We start from the raw sequence: 19,350 nt of genomic DNA on the forward strand, positions 1-19,350 counted from the left end.
GGGAGAATCCTAGAGGATATCTAGAAGTAAAAAGTGCACCATCTAGGGGAATACATACCATTTTGGTCTTCACTTGTTGGTCTAATATGGCGATGAAATTGAAGGGTTTCAGATTTAGACATGCATTCTCAAGTGTCGTTCCATAAAGTTTACAATGATAAAGCATTGTATATCTTGCGTGTGCATGAATAACAAGAAATCCCTTACACCTAATTGTCAGATTCACCGATCCCAAGGTCAGTCCGTATTCAACGGCTAGATGATCCAATTTTGCGGTGTGTATATAACCCCAGACCTTTTTCTTTCACTTTAATCAAAAGTTCTCAAATCACACGTTTGAAAAAAAAGGCTATAATCTCTTAAACGCATCGATTTGAAAACTTCCAAACACCTTCATCTCTTCATCAAGTAGTGTGACTAAGAAAGAAATCCAAATCTCTAGAAATCTCACCCTACAATCTTCCGCTAACGAGCATTTGTAGTTAGGAAGAAGGTTAAACTTTCATCAAGAGTCGCCCGGACCTTCTTGATGAATGTAGGGTCTAGTAGGAACCCAACTAGGACATTTATGCCGATCTTCTTGCTCCATCTGACCCTCGACATCCATGCACTAGAGTTTATCCCTGGTTCTTGGACTTGGGTCTGCACTTCACCCTTTTTGACTTCTTGAACGGTATCTTGTTGTGCTATGACATGGCTATCTCTAATCTCTCTAGTTGACACACCCCGACCCGAATAACATAAGTTACGAGGCTGTGATGTGTTGGCCAACACTAAATTGGATATGACCCCATCCAAAGATGACGTCACAAGCCAACTTAATGACGAAGCCATAGCAAGATAATTATGATGTTTAAAAATTTGAGCCAACAATGTTCATTAATAAAGTCCAAAGTTGCGACAAGAAATCACTTATCATCCTCCCTACTTAGGGACACAAATAATCTCAAGTTTAACCCTATTATTATCACATCACATCAGAGCAACTAGAAGTTTCACACAATAGTAAACACAACAAAGTGCAGTGCTATGCATAATCAAGTACGATCATGCCATTATTATTACAACTACGATAAAACAACAGTAAATAAACCATCACCCAAAGTCCAGAGGATGAATGCTTCACTGCCAAGCCCACTCGTCACCACCGGTGTTCTCTTTACTCTCGTTATGTCTTGAAGTGAATAAAACAAAATGTGAGTGGACCAATTTTATCACAGTTACAAAATCATTGTTCAACATAATAACCCCTGTTTTGAAAACATATATAGTGAAAACTATATGATAATATTTACTACCATAATAATAAAATCTCATCAATCACTACAATTGAAAACAATCAATCCAATTTCAGAGATCATACCTAACATAAATAAATCATGCTAGCATCCACTAACATAAGTATAGCAAGCAGGAAATACTAGCACCAACTAGCTAATCTCAATACCGGTAATAATCATCAACCCTACCCGAGCATCTACTAGAATAAATATTACCTGCAAGTAAAATATAGTCGAAGATAGCTATACAAAATATCATATGATGACCATGTGGTGAAAATAAATCACCAACGATCTAGCGATATTATCAAATATCATCATAAGTCTCATCAGATACTAACATATTAATATGCATCCACATATATAACGTAAAAACGTTTTGGTTTTTGAAGGGTCCACTCACAGGTAAGCAGAGCATCCCGTGCAAATAGGCTCTTTGCCTGAATCCTTTCGATCCTTTAACAATCCTGTTATAGTCAACATAAGCTAAGTCAAGGTTAAATCATCAATTTATGGAACATTGCCTAAAACTACGATTTAGAACACTTAAACCTAAGTTTAGGTATCCGGTCTGTCACATGCCGCCACATGCCGCCATGTTCCGGCCACATGCCACCACGCGCCGCCATACCCCACGAACGCACCGTCGTACTAGCTACCACGACTTGACGAGTAAATGCCACACTTGCCATCACCGGAGCCACGCACTAGTGCGATGAGAGTCCTAAGTGAGTTAACATAATATACCTTTTTCGTCACGCGATTCCGTCAAAGTTAATTAATTTTCAGCTGTCGCCGTTAAACTTAACTGTTATCATTGCAGACTGACGTCTGCCGTTGCTAGTATGTTGCTGGAAACTGGAGAAAAACTCATAAAACAAATTTAGGGCGGGGTTTGGAACCCTCAAGCAAGACATGATCCACATAATAAGACATCATAGTGCCTAGAGATACAGGTACGGTTCATCGCGTTACTTATCCAAGCGTGTTGCCGGATAGTCGGATATGCCGTACTCTGATTTTTATGAGGTTAGGAACCATTTGCCGTTACCAGCATTGCTCATTATTAGGTAACGCATTCCCGTTTAAGAGGGGCAAGCACGACTCTCTAAGGCATGGCGCCAAGCAAGACCCATCAAAAACCGATACCCAAATCTGTCTCGAATCAATATCAAATTAGGAGGAGGAGAGGTCAAATCCACCCCTGATTCGACGAGTTGAGCTCTAGGAAGATCGCCAAATTCTCGAAATAGGAAGAACAAGATGCATGCAGGTCAATCTTGGTAATTCCACATGCAAGAAGGCATTTAATTACCTAGGTTCGATTCCAAATGGGTTTGTTCACCCATAGCCATGAACTCGCTGGAGTTCGTCTGGTCACATTCGTCGGGAACTGGAAAAGAGATATTGATATGCATGCAGAGGTCAGGGCTCAAATAGTAGTTCAAAACCTCACCTAAGTTATCACAGAGAAAAAGAGGGAGAGATTTGATGTACTGGAACACCCACCAACTTCGAACTTGACAGCATTTCGCCGATGTTCGTCGTCGGACCTGGGCTCAAAGTACAGAGAGTAGCAGAAGTCAAAACCCTCGAGTTTTAACATAAAACCAACTTTACAGAGTGTAGAGCAACAATAATAACCTAGAATTCAAATAAGAAAATACAATCTCACATGGATTCGAGTTTGAGAGTTTCGAAGCTCTTGGCTTTAATGGTAGATCTCCCCATGGTGCTCCGATGACACATGCAAGTACATATTCGTGTTTCTTTGTGTCTCAGGGATGTCGAATATGTGGTTTTGTTGGTTCGATTTGTGAAGGAATCAAGGCAATGGCTAAGTGAAGCTATCGAAGCTTAGAGAGATAGGAGGTTTCAAGAGTTTGAGAGCAAGAGAGAGTGAATCAGAAATGAGGGAGAATATAAGGATTTTATGCAATCTCCCCCTCCCATTAATTGTAAATATTACAATTAGGCCCTTGTGGTCTCGATTCGAAATCCATTTTTCGACATTAAACTAATGTATGAAACTTAAGAAAGTACGAGGGTTGAACTTTCAAGTCGAGGCTCGATAAATTATTTAAGACACCTATTCGAGGGCAAAATAGTCATTTCACATGTCTCGAGAATAAAATACAATATTTCAAGGTACGGGTTCTAACACCAGCCTCCTTCAGGCTGATCACCTGTTTCAAATTACTAAACCGATGGTATGAAGAGGAATTGGGAGTCTAGGAATTCAGAGTAGGGGCTTCAACAACCACTATTACTTCACTGCCCAGCCTAACCTCATTGAACTTTCTCCTTATTCGTCATCGTGGAGCTGAAGCACACACACATACACTCTCTCTCTCAAATTACTGTCTCTCTCTCAATCCTCGTCTCTTAAACCTCTCTCTCAACCCTCAACCCTTATCTCTCCAATGTCAGTCTCTCTCAACCCATCACTGTAAGTCCATTTCTCTGTCACTTTTTCCAATTTTTTTTATTTTTATTGTGAAATCGTTAAATTTAATTTTTGTTTTGAAATTGTTATGGTTGTGAATATTGTGAAATTGTTAGGATTATGTTGAAATTTTGTGGGAATTATGTTGTCCTTGGTGTGGTAAGTGAGCACGGTGGTGTTGGGGTTTGTACGATGGTGCTGGTGCTGGAGGTGGGGTGGGTGGGAGGCTTGGTATGGGGTTGGTAAGGTGGGGTGTGGTGCATGGGGTAGGGGTTTAGGTGATGGATATGGTGTTGGTGGTGATTTAGGATGGAGGGGGCCATGGGGTGGAGAAGGAGACTGTGAAATTTTAAATGGATTATTTAATGTTTAAAATATGTATTTGTGACTTTTGTAGAAATTTGAAATGTTAGGCAATTTAGAAATTGTTTGAAATTTTAGGTAATTTCTAAAATTATTTGAAATTTTAGAAATGTGTGGAACTTTTGAAACACATTAGAAATTAATTAAAGTTTTAGAAATTTTAGGAAATTTTAGAATTTATTTGAAATTTAGAAATATGTGAAATTTTAGAAATTGTTTAGAAATTTTATGAAATGTTATGAAATTATTTAAATTGTTTGAAGTTTTAGGAAATTTTAGAAATATTTTAAATTTTAGAAATATGTGAAACTTTTGAAGCACATTTGAAATTATGTGGCATTTTAAAATTTAGGAAATTTTGGAAGTTATTTGGAATTTCAGAAAATGTTAGAAATTCTTTGAAATTTTAGCAAAATTTTGTTAATCATGTGGTTTTTTTTCACATATATCTTTGCTCCTGATCACGAATGGTTGCTGCTCTACCTTCACCTCTGCTCAGATTCCACTCTAGCAACCAACGAGACCAGGCAACCACTGCCGAGTCAGTCACCGGTGCGAGTATGTTTGCATTATCTACCTAGGTCATCTGATTTGCCATGCGGCTCCACAGTCGCCACCAGCCTGTGGCAGCCCCCTCCCCATCCCACCCTTATTGGGACATCATAAAGACCAATTCAGCGGTTGTGGAGGAGGGGGAGGATGGAAACCTCCTCACCTACCCGAGGACTAAAAAACTCCAAAAATTTGTAGGGGGTTGGCGAGCAACCAAATCACTAGGGTCACACATAAGCGGATACTAGTTGTACCTCCCCAGGCATCGTCGAGCAAGTGTCAAAGTCAATAGTTTGTTGACTTACAATATTGGTGCGATCAACCGCACCAAATGTTACATGGTCACCGATTCCTGGAAGATGCACAGCCCCCCAGTTCGTGCCAAAATGAGCAGACATTTTTCGGTAAGTGTACATAACTTTCTTAATTTATTAAAAAAAAATTCCTTTACTTATTGTATGTGATTTTAAACTAATCTATTTGGTTTTCTAGGAAATTTCAAGGTAACTTCGAGTGGGACGATTGAGACAAGCTTGTATCGTTTACATAGACTGGGTGTGGAGCATTCGGTATAAAAAGTGGAGGTATAAGCTGCACAAGTACTACTGTCACATCCCACATCACCCAGGGGAGTGGATCCTGTAAGCCTTATATGTACATATGCCCACTTCCATATAGCACGAGGCCTTTTAGGAGCTCATTGGCTTCGGGTTCCATCGGAACTCCGAAGTTAAGCGCATTCGCGTGAGAGCAATCCCATGATGGGTGACCCACTAGGAAGTTCTCGTGTGAGTTCCCAGAAACAAAACCGTGAGGGCGTGGTCGGAGCCCAAAGCAGACAATATCGTGCTACGATGAAGTTGAACCTAGGATGTGGTGGGGCTCCAAGTTGAGATATGACAATTTAGTATCAGAGCCACTCTGCCGTGTGGTGCGAGTGTGCTGACGAAGACGTCGCGCCCCTAAAGGGGATGGATTGTCACATCCCACATCGCCCAGGGGAGTGGATCCTGTAAGCCTTATATGTACATATGCCCACCTTCATATAACACGAGGCATTTTAGGAGCTCACTAGCTTTGAGTTCTATCGGAACTCCGAAGTGCGTTCACGTGAGAGCAATCCCATAATGGGTGACCCACTGGAAAGTTCTCGTGTGAGTTCCCAAAAACAAAATCATGAGGGCGTGGTCGAGGCCCAAAGCGGACAATATCGTTCTACGGTGGAGTCGAGCCCAGGATATGGTGGGGGCCCAGGCTAGGATATGACAATTTGGTATCAGAGCCACTCTGCTGTGTGGTGCGAGTATGCCAACGAGGATGTCGCGCCCCTAAAGGGGATGGATTGTCACATCCCACATCGCCCAAGAGAGTGGATCCTATAAGCCTTATATGTACATATGCCTACCTCCATCGGAACTCCGAAGGTAAGCACGTTCGCATGAGAGCAATCCCATGATGGGTGACCAACTGGGAAGTTGTCGTGTGAGTTCTTAGAAACAAAACCGTGAGGGCATGGTCGGGGCCCAAAGCTGACAATATCGTGCTACGATGGAGTCGAGCCCAGGATGTGGTAAAGGCCCAGGCTGGGATGTGACAATTTTATATCAGAGCCACTCTGCCGTGTGGTGCGAGCGTACCGATGAGGACATCACGCCCCTAAGGGGGATGGATTGTCACATCCCACATCGCCCAGGGGAGTGGATCATGTAAGCCTTATATGTACATATGCCCACCTCCATATAGTACGAGGCCTTTTAGGAGCTCATTGGCTTCTGGTTCCATGGGACTCCGAAGTTAATCGAGTTCACTCGAGAGCAATCCCATGATGGGTGACCCACTGGGAAGTTCTCGTGTGAGTTCCTAGAAACAAAACCGTGAGGCCATGGTTGGGGCCCAAAGCGAACAATATCGTCCTACAGTGGAGTCGAGCCCTGTATGTTATGGGGCCTGGGTCGGGATGTGATAACTACCAAAGTTATACGCCACCTGAGGCAACTTCTACAAATTCATCGTAGGAGTTTGTGGATAGGGTCTAGTAATTAAAATTTATTTATATGTTAAAGTTTAGTTTAATTTATATATATATATATATATATATATATATTAAACAAAATGATATTATCTACACTAAAGGAGTGGGCGATGAGCATAGCCTCATAATAGGCTAGCAATAATGTGGTTCAAACAAGTATTTGGCGAGAATCGAACCTAAGACCTCTCACATACAGGTGAAGAGAAATACTAATAGACCATGGTACTAAGTGGCTTACATTTTTTTTAGTTAAGTGTGATTAATATTTTTAATGGAAAGAACAAATCGGCGGTAAATAAAGGTAACTGGGAGAAGAAGCTATACCTTCACCACTCCTGTTCTCAACCTCTATCTAAACGGTGGTTGGCTAAGGAGCATTTTCTAAAGGTGAAGGTTTCGGGGGAGACACATGGCAATTGAGGCAAAGAGGTTGAGAACGGAATTTTATGTAAGTATTCATTTCTATGTTTTAATTGTAAATTTCAATACAATAAATAAGGTTTACAATATGATCAATAATCTTAATTAGTTTCCCTTGTTTTTTTTTTTTTTAGGCTTCTATGATTAAGAAGAAGGACAAATACCTCGCCAACCTCTCCCAGCAACAACCGAACATGCCTATGGAGGAATTGACACTGGATCTAGAGGTGTCTCTTTAGTTGTTGATGGATGTATTTGGGCGACGCAAAGGAAAGGAAATTCGCGGCCTAAGAGCAAGTTGGGTTCGGGAACTTGGGAGATGGAGATGGAGTTAGCGTGCCAAAGGAAGAAAGTGAGCGCCTACAAGAACAAGCGGCGCACTTGGCACAAGCCATTGCAAAAGAATAGGAGTTAGTGCGCATGTATATATAGCCCAGTCCTTATCAGCTTCTGGCATCAAAATCCCCGAGCCCCTAGCTGAGCTTTTGCATCTACCCCAGCAACCACCTCAGTAGTCTACATTTTTTTTTAAGTTTTTATAATATAATTGCACAAACAATTTTATTTTGGTTGTAAATATTATTTTTTTATTTTGATTAAATTTTTTATAAATTAGAATTAAATAAATGATTTGATATAAACAGTTTTTTTTTTTTTTTTTTGAAATGCCAACTCAATAGCCTTTTGTCGTGCAAAAAAAAAATATTTTTAAATTCAGTTTCTTAGAGAGTTTACCCAACAATTTGGTTCTCGGATCAAGCTCATTACATTATTTAGTTATGTGCTAGCCGACGAGATATCATTTGTCGGGCAAGTGGACTCCGACTGGTCAATTTCGTCGATGCATGTTAGCTCGACCAACTTACTCATAGGGTGAACTAAAATTTGATCGACGGATTTGTGTGTTTGCTGTTTAAAGTTTCGAGAGACATGTTTTGCCCGACTCTTCTTTCTTGGCGAATTTCCGTTGCCTAGAATTTGCAACAACGAATGAAGCTTTTAGCCGACGAGTTTACTCCATTTGGCTAAGTATTTTTTTTGGCTTTTTGTTTTTTTTTTTTTTTTGTAGTGCACACTAAAAAATTTATGATAATCATTATTAGATTTTGTTAAATTCATGCCATAAGTCGTTTGACCAACTATTTCTTTGTGAAATAATACTGGCTGAACCCTACACAAAAGAAAACCCATAATTTCTTTAAAGAAAAAAAAAACTAATAATTTCTCTTTCCATAAGACAACGTTAATCACCCAATCTAAAATCAATAACCAACTTACAGTCGGTTTTGGAGAGATTCAAGATCGTTTAAAAATACAGGACTTCCATCCTTCAACTTGCGCGGCTCTCAAAGTCGATTTGATACTATTGTTTTTTTTTTATTTTTTTGTAAACTTAATTTGATACTATTTGAAAGTTAGTAAGTAATTGATAGCACAAAAAAAAGTTCTGTCAAAACCAAAAATTTCAGGTCACATGAACACAATAATATCCATAATATTAGCTGCAGTCAACGAACCAACTCATATTCTAATTAACCTAGCTCGCTTGAGATGTTAACCCCGCGTTAACAACAAAGTACAAATGAACTTATTAGAGAGGAGGGCATACAAAACCAGGAGGAGGAGTCTTCCCACAAGTAATTAAAGCTTGAAGAGCTAGAGGAATAAATATGTTCAGGTTAAGCAGCTTAAGCCTTATAGTAGTGCAAAGGCAAATGGCGGCTTCAAGCTCAAGTAACCCTCCAAGCACTGGACAGCAAGCATTCTCAACCGGGTTCCCCAACCCAATATGTACCAAACCACCAAGGACATCCACACAAAGCCCCAGCTTCAGCGCATCTATAGGACATGTAGCTGGTGATGTAGCCGGCGGAGGGTTAAACCCTGGAACACTTCCTCCCCCACCCGGGCTACTTCCTCCTCCCCCTGGGCAACCACCGCAACCACCACCACCACCTCCGCCTCCACCACCACCACCACCACCGCCACCTCCTCCACCACCACCTCCTCCACCGCCGCCACCACCAGGAGGGCTGCCAGTGTAAGGTGGGTAGTGAGAGGAAGGGGGTGGGATTGTCACAGGAGGGTGAGTAACTGGAGGCGTTATTACGGGTGGGGATATAACTACTGGTGGGTTCTTGGATGGTGGGTGGGGTTTATGTTGTGGTGGATGTTTTGTGGTTGGTGGGTTTGGGTGTGGAGGGTTTTTGGGATGGTGGTAAGGTGGCTGTGGTGGAGGTGATGGATGATGTGGAGGGTGTGGTTTTGATGGATGTGGTTGAGTACAAGGTGTACAAGCTTGAATTGGAGGCAATGCAATTACCATGCAAATCAAGAAAATGAAGAACATTGCAATGACCTTGGAACTCATAATACGAGCTTTGCTAGGTTAAGTGCTGCTTGGGTTTTAATGGGTTATTTATAGGTGAATCGATGACCCGTGACTCACGATTTCTACGACACATAAGATAATATATACACATATTACTATATTTAAACGTGGAGCAATAAGTTGTGAAAAAACTACAAGATAGGTATGAAAATAAATTGAAGACTTTGGATTGTTGGTCCTGTGCAAACTTCAATAAACAATCCGTGACTGCATAAGTGCAATCCGTGAATACTGCATGTGCTTGATTTCAGAAATACTTTCACCGAGTAAAGAGTTTATTATCGTGTTCCTTTATCACTTATCATCTATTGAGTTTATCTCTCGTTTTATTTATTTTAGTTGCTTTTGCGTTCTGGTCCATCCTCCATTTTTACTCTTGGTGGCGGGTTAGGGAAAGATACAGTTCGCATCTAGATGATAGAAGGATAGAGCCAGCTAACATAGGGTTTGCGCTACAGAAAGAGCAATTGTTTATTTTGGGTACATTTCACGATGTCAACATGTGATCTTCCAGTTTATCAGACCAATAAAAATTTCAAGAAAAACGTCAGGGATACAGCGCCTGGTCTACTAAAATGTAATTTTTCTCGGATTATCCAATCTTCAAACCAATAGATAAAGTGATGATAGAAATTTAAATTCACATAATTTTCTTGAAGAAAATATGATGGTATCTTGAGCATATCCCAGATTTACTTGAATATCTACCACCATATTTTCTTCTAGAAACTAATGTGTGCTTGGTTTATAATTTCCTCAGTTATCCAAAAAATTAACCAAAATGTAAGCTATCGTTTGATAACTCTTTTGTTTTTAAGTTTTAAAAGGGAATTGTTATTAGTACTCCAAAAATCTCATTTGATACTCCAAACATTTTATAATTAGAAAAAAAAATACACTTGTGAGAAGTGTAGAACGAGATATTTGAAATGTTAAAATGATCCCTGTATTTTAGTTATTGGGTCAATTTAGTCTTTGTGTTCTCAATTTGGCCAATTTGGTCCTTGTGTTTACTTCGTTAGCCAATTAAGGACATTTCTATCTAATTTCTATAAACGAAAATTATAAATTATTATAAACTTATTTATAAAATTATTTAACTAATTTAAAATATTTAAAAATAAAAGAAAATTTATTCTCCTCCCAACTCCTCGACCGCCTCTATGACAACCCGTCCCAAATTTTATATTTTTATTAATTTTAAAAGCGTGACTTTACGAAAATGCCCTTAGAGGCAAGGTGTATGAATTAATCCTTTAGCATTTTCTTGAAGTACTCGACATTACAGAACTGTAAACCTGATAAGTACTTTTGGTTTGGTCACTCTTTATATATTTTTCTAATGTATATATTTTATATTATCATTTAGTGATTTTTTTTAAATAAAAATAAAAATAAAAATAAAAAAAAGTGGAAAAAGACGAAAAGAAAGAAGAAGGGGGAATGGGAGACGGGAAGACAGATGGGCTGCTACCCAATCACAGGAGAGGAAGAGAGGAACTGACCAACTAGTGAGAAGGGAAAGGAGGGAAAGGAGGAAAGGGGAGAAGGAGAGAAGGAAACAGGGTCTCTTCTTTGACTCGCGTGACCCGGTCCGAGATACCAAGCACTAACGCCAATTCCGGCGTTTTTCTGGCGAGTTGGACATCCCCACCTCCTTCACTCGACTCAGTGACTCTCCTTCTTCCAATTTCAACTTAAAATATTGGGGAATTGGCTTTGATTTAGTGTAACCTGCACCGGTGGGTGCGATGGGTCCATGTCTTCGATTCCCCAATTCTGAAACAATTCCATCAAATAACTATCACCAATAGACTCCCCTAGAGGTCTGGAACAAAGCTCAAACAATTGTAGGGGCAGCGGAGCACCGGAGGTGACGAATCAAAGCCACCCATTTAAAGGGTTTCCAGCGGGTTCGAGGCAAATTGGAGCCTTTCCAGGTCGAATTGGACTAGGCCACAGGTATAAAGTTTACTCTTCTCATTGAGATCTTCATTCCAGAAAATTTTGATAATTTTTTAAAATAGTTGGATTTTCCGGCGAGTTGGGGCGGCCGACCGCCACCCGCGGTGGCGCGTGGCCAGGGGACCGTCGATGTTATCCTTAGGCTAAATTAGATGTCTTGCGTTCATTTTTGGCAATTGTATATCATAGGTTGATTGTTTGGACTTAAATTCATTAAGATACGTTACTTGGTAAGATGTGAATCAACGATTCGACCGTTGGAACATCACCAAACTTTTATATGTTATAGTACATAATATTTGATGACCATAGAAAATTACGGATCGGGATCCGATATATGGATCTTCTCTAATTAGATTCGTAAGCTCATAAATAAAAGGTTAACCGCCACTTGGTTTTGGCAATTGGCGGAAATCCGACCGTTGGATCGTAATAGGACTTTAAAATGTTGCTCTAGAAGTATAATGTGGATCTATGGAAGTAACGGATCGGAAATCTGTGATGCAGATCTTCCGAATTGAATTACATAAGGATTCGTTTTATGTGAATTGTGTATTTTATCGGTAAGAATTCTGAGATGTGATTTGATAATTGGTCATAGGCGACGATGGTTCGTGATGTCTCGATATGCATGCTAGAGAGTCATATCATGGACCTCAGGTGAGTGGGTCTTTTCCTTTCTATCGTATATTATATATATGGTTAACAATTCCACAAACGTTTATAAATTGATTATTGCATATAATAATTGTGAATGCTTTGAAGTACTATTGTGAACTACAGATGGCTTGATCCCTGTTTAGGGTACGTAGGTAGTCTAACAAGACGTTAGATGCAGCCATACAATAATGGAGACAATAGCTTTGTTTAGGGAATTGAGCAGTGTGAGAGACATTGGTGGAAAATATGAGATTTAACCTTATGATTTGGTGGTTAAATATTGGTCATAAATCAATGTGTAAAGAATAAAAAATTTGAAGTAAGGAAGCGTAAGTAATGATAATTAATTAAACTAGTGTCTAGTTGGGCTTGTCACTGATAATTATTCCCGAAAATAAATAACTTGGGAGTAGGGTGTTATAGTTAATGCATTTTTATGCCACATAATATATATATATATAGACATATATATAATTGGAAATGCTATAACGTGGTTGAGCATCAGATTTCATCGTGGTTTATTTATATGTATATTACCTGCACACAATTATTATGAGCGCTTTGAAGTGCAAAGGTGAACACAGGACACCCAGGTAAGTTCAGGTGAGTTTATGATATTAGTTGAAATGATGGGGTTATGGTATGACTACATATATGTTTAGGCAACTCCAACCTTGTCGTGTAGGTTACAATGATAGGTAACTCCGACACTGTCGAACAGGTTGCGCATGAATCGTATATTAGACAATAGATACAGTTAGAGCTCATAAACCTGCACCCCGGTGTTAGTGCTCCTGCCCGTTGCCAGGGAACAGTCCTTCACGTGATGTTCACCTCCGGCACCTTATGCTCACCTTGGATCCAAGGTAGGTGCACAGTCATGTCGTATCGACCACTATAGGTGGTTCCGACTTGTAGGCGACCCACGATTATTTGCACAGTCTTCACGTGATCGTAGCACTTAAGTGTATTTATTTACACTCAGTCATGTCGTACATACCACTTTTGGTGGTTCTAACTCGTGTGCATGTATACTTATTGAGCTATAGATAAGTCGTACAAGTCACTAGAAGTGACTCCGACTTATGAGCTAGCATATATGATGAGATATGTGATGAGCTATGAAATATGTGATGATCTAGCATATATGATGAGATATATGATGAGCTAGCATATATGATGAGATATGTGATGAGCTAGCATATATGATGAAATATGTGATGAGTTAGCATATATGATGAGTTAGCATATATGATGAGATATGTGATGATCTAGCATATATGATGAGATATGTGATGAGCTAGCATATATGATGAAATATGATATGAGCTAGCATATATGATGAAATATATGATGAGCTAGCATATATGATGAGATATGTGATGAGTTAGCATATACGATGAGATATGTGATGAGATATGGATAAGTTGTACAGGTCACTAGAGGTGACTCCGACTTATGAGCTAGCCTTGATTGATTAGATAAGGATAAGTTGTACAGGTCACGTGAGGTGACTCCAGCTAGCATGTTGATGAGCTGTTAATTCATCCGTACAGGCCGCTCTAGGTGGATCCGACTAATATGCCATTTCATATTGATTTATTTCACCTGAGTACTTATTCTTATTGAGATATTTGACACGGTATAATTGTGAGACTATTATTTTGGTTATGGTATTGATTTATAGTCACGCCTGATATTTCCGGGAAATTATACAGGTACTACGGTGAAGGGTTACTGCCTTTGGTAGTTGGAATTGATTTGCAAAGTTTTGTTTCACTCACTCACATTTTCTATTTTTGTACCCCTCAAGGTTCTAGCAGCAGAGTTCCGTATCGACGAGGATTCGTGGCACTTTTCGGTATAGATGTTTTCTTGTGATGGTATGATCATTGTCTCACCTTACAACACTATACCTATGCTCTGTATCACGCGTGAAATGGGTTCAGATTCTCTCACTGCACACTCATGTACTTAGGGACTTTTAGGTTTTAATTTATTCATATTTTATACATTATCATACTTTATGGTTTCGTCACCTTCCAGGTGTCGGCCAGCACATGCATACATTATCATACTCTGTGGGAAACGACACTTATTCCTACTCTCTTCAGCTGTGTCAAGCTGGTTTCTATCATTCGTACACTTTCTTTTGATCAGGCATCCCTCTCCAACATGGGAAGCGAAGGAAGCCACAGCACACAGAATGACACCCCCCTTGCACATAGTGCGAAACAACGAAAGAAGGAAGGAAAACGAGTTCTTCTTCAAGCTAAAGTCGATGAGTTGGAAGCTCAGAACAACAAGATAGCAATGAGGAATGAGGTCCTCCAGGAGCAATATGAGAAGCTCTTCGAGACACTCCACGAAGCTAGGCACTCTCAGACACGCGAGCTTGTTGCCCCCATGGAAGTCAACCATCAACTGGGTGCCCTCCAACATGGAGGGTCACATGCATTCGACATAGATATCCCTGATAGGGAACAGATTACCCCTCGACTTGATAATCAACATGAGGCTTCTCTTAACCCAGTTGCTTCGACCCGAACCATGAGAAGTGGAGGGAGACACCTCTTTGCTGAAGGGGCAGAAGGATCGAAAGCCGTCTTTCGCGATTGTCGGGATTTCCTGAAGCAACGTCGAGAGAATTCCATCCATATAAGCTCAAAGATTAATGACCCAAGGATTTCTGAGAGACTCGGTCCCCTGCCACGGCCCAAGCCGGCCACCAATTTGGGGAAGGGGCAACAAGTCCTAGAGAGACATGAGGGTACAGGGGACTCAGAGGTGTTCTGACAGACATACCCTGGAAGCCAGTACAGCGAGTCCAGGGAAAAATCACATGCCCTTGATCAAACCTTCCTAATTCCAATAGGAGATGGAGATTTACGAAAGAAAGCTCCAGTGACACATAACTCCGCTCAGGACCCCCTTGTCCTACAACTTTTTGAGGAAGTAAACAAGTTGAAGGCTGAACGTCAGGCTGAAATACCTGACTGGAACCAACCCAGGCCTGGCCCTCTTACAAGGAGGATCCTCAACACCCCCCTTCAAGCAAAGACAAAGCAAAAGCTTGGCTTGCAACTTTATACTGGAAAAGAGGACCCGATTGAGCACCTTAACCTCTTTGAGTCCACCATGGCATACCGGATGCACACCGACGAAGAGCGATGTCTTCTCTTCCCCTCCACCCTCTCTAGTGGAGCTCTAAATTGGTATTGTCATCTTACACCTGAGACGGTAGACTCATTTGAGGAATTGAGGAAACTATTTGTTTCCCAACACATTTTCCAAACCGATCGCTTGCACTCTGCAGATGACTTGTACACTATCCGCCAGAAGCCAGACGAGTCATTACGTATGTATGCTGGCCGCTTCAGCCATGAATACTCCCGGTGTGCCGAGGCAGACGACAAGACTGCCCTCAAAGCCTTCACGGCAGGCCTACGTGATTGTTTCTTTAAATACATGATCAATGCCAATACTTGGAAGACTTACTCTGAGGTGATGGCGCAGGCTTATAACCATGCCTCCGCCGAGGCAAAGACATATCAGGAGAAACCCCCTACAACCATCATTTATCAACAAGTGGGAGGTGGAAGCCAGACTCACCTAAATGAGAAGACCTCGACTTTCCAAACAGCAGTGGCACCTCCCCATGCCTTGCATAATGCTTCACCGAATCAACAGACATATCAATTTCAAGGCAAGAGGAAGGATTTCCATCCACACCACTCTCCTTTCAGTAAAAAGAGTAAGGGACACTATCCCGATAACCAAGGGTATCGCCACAATAACGCTCGCCCCCAGGCAATCAATGCAGTGGGTCAAACCCGCGTCAAGATACCCCCTACCCCAAGGTATGAGACATACACGCCCTTGAATACCACATGCGCGGCCATTTACCCCAGCATAGCTCACCTGATACCAAAGCCAAAGCCGAGGCACCCAGATTACACGCCCCCGAATAACGCGGGCATGTTTTGTTGCTACCATGAGCATAACGGCCATGATAGCGAGAAATGTATCATCCTCCGTGATCGTATTGAAGCTTTGGCACGAGAAGGAAAAATTGATCAATTCCTTCTTCACCCTCAAAGGGATAACCGTAACCAACGCCAGGTGAATGTCATATATTCCATAAGCGGCGGCACACCCATATCTGAATCTTCCAATAGGGCCATGAAAAACAGTGAACGAAGTCTGAGGCCTGGTCACCAAGTGTTTCACGTGGAAGACATCAGGGGAAGGAAGTATCAAAAACCTAACTGGGATCCGATATGTTTCTACCCTGAGGAAGAAAGAGGCATCATCTACCCTCATAACGACCCATTGATCGTGGAGGCTCATATAGCCAACTTTGATGTTCGACGAATCCTCGTAGACACGGGGGCTTCGGTCAATATCATGTTTGCCGAAGCTTTCAGGGCACTCAGTGTAGCTGAACACTTGCTCGATCGCTCGATTTCTCCTCTGATAAGCTTCTCCGGTGATATCGTGCAACCCTTAGGGAGCATACATTTACCCTTTACTATTGGTACAGGCCCTTACACGGCTACCATTACCACTAACTTCCTAGTGGTTGACTGCCCAACGGCATACAATGTCATCTTTGGGCGCACAGGCATCAATGATCTCAAGGCTATGGTATCCACGCATATGCTGTTGATGAAATTTCCAACCCCCCATGGCAACGGCTACATCAGAGGAGATCAGCTTAGTGCACGATCATGTTACAACACTTCAGTTAAGCAACAACACTTGCCCGGACCCAAGGAAACCCTGTCTGTACATGACCAAGTCACAAAGACCAGCCTAGATGAAGCGACCTTGGATCTTCCTGATAGCAACAATCAACCCGATGATCCTCGAGATGACTCTTTCACCCAGCAAGCCCAACCTGCTGAAGAGTTGGAGAAGGTACTTATCTCAAGAGATCATCCAGACCGCATGGTGAATATTGGCACCACATTGTCACCACCCCTTCGGTTAGCATTGATATCTTTTTTGAAAGAGAACACTGAAGTCTTCGCCTGGTCATACGAGGACATGCCAGGCATCTCTCCCGATGTCATCTGTCATCGTTTGAGTATTGACCCCAAGATCAAGCCGGTGAGACAGAAGCGAAGATCTTATGACGCTGAACGATACGAGGCAATGAAAGCAGAAGTTGAAAAACTCAAAGGCATAGGCTTTGTCCGCGAAGTCAATTACCCGACATGGGTAGCAAATGTGGTCCTTGTTAGGAAAAATCCGACCAAAGAAAGTCTTTCGCTTCAAAAGGTCTTGTGGAGGATGTGTGTTGACTACACCGACCTAAACAAAGGGTGTCCGAAAGATAGTTTCCCTCTTCCTCTTATTGACAGGCTTATAGACTCTACGGCAGGGTGTGAGCTCTTGAGCTTTATGGACGCTTATTCAGGATACAACCAAATCCTCATGAACCCCTCAGACCAAGAACACACGACCTTCACTACTGACAGGGGACTATATTGCTATAAAGTCATGCCTTTCGGCCTAAAGAATGCAGGAGCAACTTATCAGAGACTGGTCAATTCAATGTTCGCCGAACAAATTGGGAAGAACATGGAAGTTTACGTTGATGATATGCTAGTCAAAAGCAAACATGCTGACCAACACATCACCAACCTATCTGAAACTTTCACCATTCTAAAGAGGTATCGAATGAGGTTGAACCCCAACAAATGTGCCTTCGGCGTGGGCTCTGGCAAATTCTTAGGCTTCATGATTAGCCAACGAGGCATTGAAGCTAACCCTGAAAAGATCAAAGCAATCCTCGACATGAAAGAGCCAATAACTTCAAAAGACATCCAAAGCCTTACTGGCAAGGTGGCAGCCTTAACCAGATTCATCTCTAAGGCCACAGACAGATGTGCTCCTTTCTTCAAAGCACTCAAGGGAAATAAGAAGTACATTACATGGACGGAGGAATGTGCCAAGGCATTCAGGAACCTCAAAGAATACATGAGTAAAGCCCCTCTGCTCTCCAAACCAGAAGTTGGTGACACTCTCATCATCTATCTATCGGTTTCGGCTTCAGCAGTCAGTTCTGTTCTTATTCGAATGGACAGTGGTGTCGAACGGCCCGTCTACTACGCTAGCAAGTCCCTACAAGATGCGGAGACACGATACTCCAACATTGAGAAATTAGCTCTAGCATTGGTCATGTCTGCTCGGAAACTTCGCCCTTATTTCCAAGCACACGCCATCATCGTGCTTACCAATCACCCTCTTCGACAGATACTCCAGAGTCCTGACACGTCTGGGCGAATGATCAAATGGGCGATAGCATTGGGTGAGTTTGACATCTCCTACCAACCAAAACCAGCCGAAAAAGGTCAAGCAGTAGCAGATTTCATCGCCGACTTCACATATCCTGTTGACATTGCTTCTACACCTGAAGCAGTAGCTTCATTACCATCGGAAGCTCAGAAAGTAGAATCAACGACCTCAGCATGGAGTCTGTATGTTGATGGCTCATCCAACCAACAGGGCTGTGGAGCGGGACTAGTCTTGACTACGCCCGACAAAGTAGCAATGGAGTATGCTCTTCGTTTCAAATTCAAGGCATCAAACAATGAGGCCGAGTATGAAGCCCTTCTAGCAGGATTACGTTTGGCCAAACACCTCGGGGTTAAACAAATTGATATTTTCAGTGACTCCCAATTAGTGGTCAACCAGGTTACCAACAACTTTGATGCTAAGGACAGCTCCATGGCAGCATATCTTGCGCAAACACAACTTTTGCTCAAGCACTTCCACTACCAGATCACCCAAGTTCCTCGAGCGGCAAACAGTCATGCAGACGCCCTGGCTCACCTCGCCTCAGCTGTGGAAGACAAGATTGGAAGAAAAATTCATGTCGAACTGTTGGCAACACCAAGCACCATGGCCGCAGAAGTATGCAACTTACAACAGGGGGATAGTTGGATCACCCCGATCTATAATTTCCTTGCTCATGGCACCCTCCCAAATGATAAAGTCCAGGCTAAGCAAATTCGATACAAGTCTACCCGCTACCTGATCATCAATGATCAACTCTATAAGCGAGGTTTTAGCCTGCCATACTTAAGGTGTCTTACGCCTGCCGAGGCGGAAATCGTCCTTCGGGAAATACATGAGGGAGTCTGTGGAGATCATGCTGGATCTCGGTCCCTAGCACACAAGACTTTTCGCCAAGGATATTACTGGCCAACACTCCACCAGGATGCCATCAAAG

General features: G+C 41.8%; 1 protein-coding gene and 1 long non-coding RNA gene across 2 annotated transcripts; both read right to left on the reverse strand.

Annotated features, from left to right (window-relative positions):
• Window positions 1-2,457: 2,457 nt before the first annotated feature.
• LOC126619785 (uncharacterized) lies at window positions 2,458-3,150 on the reverse strand. The gene is made up of 3 exons (XR_007622151.1): window positions 2,956-3,150; window positions 2,790-2,833; window positions 2,458-2,673 (listed from the first exon to the last, which is right to left on the reverse strand). It is a non-coding gene; the product is annotated as an uncharacterized LOC126619785 (long non-coding RNA).
• Window positions 3,151-8,556: 5,406 nt separating this feature from the next.
• Window positions 8,557-9,501, reverse strand: LOC126617925 (36.4 kDa proline-rich protein-like). The gene has a single exon (XM_050286005.1). The coding sequence runs from the start codon at window positions 9,462-9,464 to the stop codon at window positions 8,685-8,687; it is 780 nt and encodes a 259-aa protein (XP_050141962.1). The 5' UTR covers window positions 9,465-9,501; the 3' UTR covers window positions 8,557-8,684.
• Between the last annotated feature and the right edge of the window lie 9,849 nt (window positions 9,502-19,350).

Source organism: Malus sylvestris, chromosome 4 (genome assembly GCF_916048215.2).
Source record: "Malus sylvestris chromosome 4, drMalSylv7.2, whole genome shotgun sequence".
NCBI lineage: Eukaryota > Viridiplantae > Streptophyta > Magnoliopsida > Rosales > Rosaceae > Malus > Malus sylvestris.

What these genes read in the sequence shown, in the direction of transcription:
- LOC126617925 (XM_050286005.1), bottom strand. Translation starts at nt 9,464, where the DNA reads ATGAGTTCCAAGGTCATTGCAATGTTCTTCATTTTCTTGATTTGCATG.